Consider the following 4,547-nt stretch of genomic DNA (forward strand, 5'->3'; position numbering starts at 1 on the left):
ATCAATTTGGTGTCCGTGGCTCAATCCAAATGAACAATGACTGACACATTTGACATTTGTTTTGCGTCGGACCGCTGAGATGCCCTAACAATGATCATCTTGATTTAGATTGAATGAATTATTGGATTTCCTTGATTTCCCTATGAAATCTGAACCAAAGGCAAAAATCCTATACTTTTTTATGCTTTATTCTTTTGAATTGAATGAATGAATCGTGTCATTATTCCCCTATTTCCATAGTTTTCGTCGGCATTTCTATGAATCAAACATGCCCTCGTGTGGTTGGCTATCCAACATAGATTATGGACGTCGGACATGAGAGTTAGGCATGGCCTTCAAGATGATCTGGCTGATTGCTTCCTTTGTCTTGAGGAGATGGAATCATAGCACAGTGTGTGTTGCCATGATGTTTGTTTTCTTGAAATCACTTCGGTATTCTACTATTAGTAGCACGAATCCTGAATGTGGCTACGATTGGCAAAAACATGACGCCATTACTGGATCACATGTCCGGAGCAACTTGATCGGTCAGGGATTACTACGCTAACTTATTAGAAACTGGACTTATACTGATATAGTCCAAAATCGGCAGACTCACTCAAGAGTCAAGACCCACACAGGGAGAAGGCATCGAAGTCGAGTCAAGCAACCATGGCGCTGCCAAATTCGGTAAACTGAATACTACCGAATCAATCCGCCAATTGTTCACAAAGAATACAATCATCAAATCAAACAACTCCAAGATCGCGTCGTGTTACGCGCACACCGCGTCTAACCTACCGAACAAGCAGAGATGTCATTGACCGACGCTGTCAGCATTCGACGCCGGCGCAGGCGGCCCGCCGGAACCCGTGCGGCAGGTCAGGCGCTCGGCTCCACTTGCCGCCGGCGATGTCGTAGGCCAGCACCATCCCCTCGAACGGGCAGGCCACCGCCGCGTTGTGGCCCCTCACGGCCGCCGCGCTCATCACGGCTGTCACGGTCCCAAGCCCGATGCCAGCCATCGCCACACGCACCGCCATGCCAAGCCCCACCGATCCCCTCGGCATGGGCGGCGCCTCCAGCGCGACCCACCCGCCGCCAGCCCTGAGGTCGCTGCCACGGCCGGCGCCGCCGTGCCATCTCCAGAAGGAGAGCTCCACGGCGTGGCTGGCCACCACGTAGAGATGGTCACCGACGCCGCAGGCGCCCACCACGCAGCCGCCGCCGGGGAGCGCCCGCGGGCGCGCCCAGGCGCCGGACGCCACGTGCAGCGCGTCGACGGACCCGGCGCACACGCGCGCCTCGAGCGCCCGCGCGCCGTCGCCGGACACGGCGACCCCGCCGGCGACGTAGAGCACGCCGCCCGCCCCGGCCCCGGCGCACCCGTACCTCCTACGCGGCGCGTCCGCGACGACGCGCCACGCGTCGGCCGCCGGGTCGTACTCCTCGACCGCGGCCGTCCGCGCGGAGCCGCCGGCGACGTAGATCCGGCCGCCCACGGCGGCCGCCGCGAACTTCTTGCGCGGGAACAGCGTGGGCGCGCAGGCGCGCGCCGCGCCCGTGAGCGCGTCCACCCGCAGCGTGGCGCCGCGGCCGACGAGGAAGATGTCGCGGCCCAGCGCGACGGCGCGCGCGTGCGCGAACACGGACCCGCCGCAGTGCAGCAGGGCCGGCGGGAGCGGCAGCGCGGAGACCTGGACCTGCTGCGGCTGGCCTGGGCGGAACTGGAGCAGGGCCTGGGCGAAGGCGGCGCCGCCGTGGTCGGAGACGGAGAGGGCAAGCAGGGACGGCTGGAGCAGGCCGCGCGCGCGGCGGAGCTGGAGGAAGGCGTGGGACGCGAGGAGGTCGGCGAAGCGGCAGCAGACGGCGGGGAGCGGCGGGAGGGAGGCTCGCGGCACGCGGACGAGGCACTCGAGGATGAGGTCGTCGGGCAGGGAGGAGATGGGCGGCGGTGGTTGGGCGGGGCAGCAGAAGGTGGTAGTGGACGGAGCACCGGCAGGGGCGGTGATTGGGACGGGCATGGGAACGGGGACGGAGATGTGACGGGAGGGGTCAGCGGGGATGCAGGACTTGACGAACCACGAGATGCTGCGGGAGTGGCAGCTCTCCGCGGCCATGGCGGCGGCCTCGGGAGCTCGCCGGAGCGGATCGGGGTCGCTCCTCTGCAGCCGTGCTGACGCTGCATTCATTGATCGATGCTACGAGCCCATGGCTGCAGTACCGTCAGAGTTTTGTGCGTGGATTTGCTTAGTTTTGAGTGCGATTTAGTTTAGGAGATGCGATGTGATTGGGCATTATGGAGGAGCGGGAGGTAGGAGGTAGGGGCCAGCCGTTGGGCACTGCGCCGGTGCGGCGGTACCCCCACCGGCAAAGCCGCAGAGGAGGTTTGATTGCTGGTTTGAAATTCAAACCAGGATTTTGATGATTTAAAAGTTATCAAATGTATAAATGGTAGGAGGACGTCTAATCAACATATAGCTGATTATCAGACTTCCTATCAGCCCTTTTTCTGGAACCGTGTAAGAGTAGAGAACAGCACACACAAAAACACGACTCGTAGGAGATTTTTTTTTTAACAGACAGAGGGGTCAAAGTGACCCCGGAGGAGCTTTCATTGAAACACACGTGGCTGTTTACATTTTACAAAGAGGCCCTTTACAACACTCGCACTAAGAACCTGAAATTTGAAGATAAGGCCTCTCTTTCTTTTAGAAACCACCCTAGGACTAAAGATGGAAAAGCAATCAGGTCCTAAGGCTCCTCCGCCACACGTCGCTGCGACCTCCACACGTCACCGCCGAGATCTGAGAGCAGCGCGCTCGATGGCTCTCCTCCGATGACCAGATCAGACCACCGGCCACATCCAGGATCCCCGGGACGTACCACTTGGTACCCTGGAGGCGTAGAGCACCGGCAGAAGATCGAGATGGCCTCCATACCGGAGGTTGAAGATGGGCCGCATCTACGGCCAAGGATCACAGCGACGGTCGTCGCTGTGTATTTCGCACAGATAGCAGCTCTGAAGCAGCAAGAACCACACCGCCGCCAATCCAGAGGAGCTCCAGTACCTCCGCCACCGCCACAACGACAAGAGGAACTGATACGTCTCCAACGTATCGATAATTTCTTGTGTTCCATGCCACATTATTGATGTTATCTACATGTTTTATGCACACTTTATGTCATATTCGTGCATTTTCTGGAACTAACCTATTAACAAGATGCCGAAGTGCCGGTTCTCGTTTTCTGCTGTTTTTGGTTTCGAAATCCTAGTAACGAAATATTCTCGGAATCGGACGAAATCAACGCCAAAGTTCCTATTTTCATCGGAAGCATCCAGAACACCCGGGAAGGACCGGAGGGGGCCACGGGGCCACCAAACCCTAGGCCGGCGCGGCCGAGAGGGGGCCGCGCCGCCCTATGGTGTGGCCCCCCTGTCGGCCCTCTGCGCCGCCTCTTCGCCTATATAAAGCCCCTGGATCGGAAAACCCGATACCAATTGACGAAACCCACGAAACCTTCCGGAGCCGCCGCCATCGCGAAGCCAAGATGCGGGGGACAGGATCTCTGTTCCGGCACCCTGCCGGAGCGGGGAAGTGCCCCGGAAGGCTTCTCCATCGACACCGCTGCCATCTCCACCGCCATCTCCATCACCGCTCGTTGCTCCCATGAGGAGGGAGTAGTTCTCCATCGAGGCTCGGGGCTGTACCGGTAGCTATGTGGTTCATCTCTCTCCTATGTGTTTCAATACAATAATCTCATGAGCTGCCTTACATGATTGAGATTCATATGATGATGCTTGTAATCTAGATGTCATTATGCTAGTCAAGTGAGTTTTACTTATGTGATCTCCGGAGACTCCTCGTCCCACGTGTGTAAAGGTGACGAGTGTGTGCACCGTGTGGGTCTCTTAGGCTAGATTTCACAGAATACTTACTCATTGAATGGTATAGTGAGGTGCTTATTTATATCTCTTTAAGATTGCAGCATGTTGTATCACAATTTATCCATGTGCTACTCTAGTGATTTGTTATTAAAGTAGTTTATTCCTCCTGCATGTGTGCAAAGGTGACGGTGCGTGCACCGTGTTAGTACTTGGTTTATGCTATGATCATGATCTCTTGTAGATTATGGAGTTAACTATTGCTATGATAATATTGATGTGATCTATTCCTCCTACATATGCATGAAGGTGACGAGTGTGCATGCTATGCTAGTACTTGGTTTAGTAGCGTTGATCTATCTTACACTAAAGGTTACTTAAACATGAGCATTATTGTGGAGCTTGTTAACTCCGGCATTGAGGGTTCGTGTAATCCTACGCAATGTGTTCATCATCCAACAAAAGTGTAGAGTATGCATTTATCTGTTACGTTATGTGATCAATGTTGAGAGTGTCCACTAGTGAAAGTCTATTCCCTAGGCCTTGTTCCTAAATACTGCTGAGTTACTACTGCTTGTTTCTTGTTTCTTTGCGTTACTACTGCTGCAATACCACCACCATCAACTACACGCCAAGCACTTTTACGGCACCGTTGCTACTGCTCATACTTATTTATACCACA

General features: G+C 55.5%; 1 protein-coding gene across 1 annotated transcript; it reads right to left on the minus strand.

Annotated features, from left to right (window-relative positions):
- Positions 1-812: 812 nt before the first annotated feature.
- On the minus strand, positions 813-2,171 carry LOC124656375 (F-box/kelch-repeat protein At5g26960-like). Its single transcript, XM_047195133.1, has one exon. It carries the CDS (start codon positions 2,169-2,171, stop codon positions 813-815), a length of 1,359 nt encoding a protein of 452 aa, XP_047051089.1.
- Between the last annotated feature and the right edge of the window lie 2,376 nt (positions 2,172-4,547).

This window comes from Lolium rigidum, chromosome 5, assembly GCF_022539505.1.
Source record: "Lolium rigidum isolate FL_2022 chromosome 5, APGP_CSIRO_Lrig_0.1, whole genome shotgun sequence".
NCBI classification, from domain to species: domain Eukaryota; kingdom Viridiplantae; phylum Streptophyta; class Magnoliopsida; order Poales; family Poaceae; genus Lolium; species Lolium rigidum.

What these genes read in the sequence shown, in the direction of transcription:
- LOC124656375 (XM_047195133.1), bottom strand. Translation starts at nt 2,171, where the DNA reads ATGAATGCAGCGTCAGCACGGCTGCAGAGGAGCGACCCCGATCCGCTC.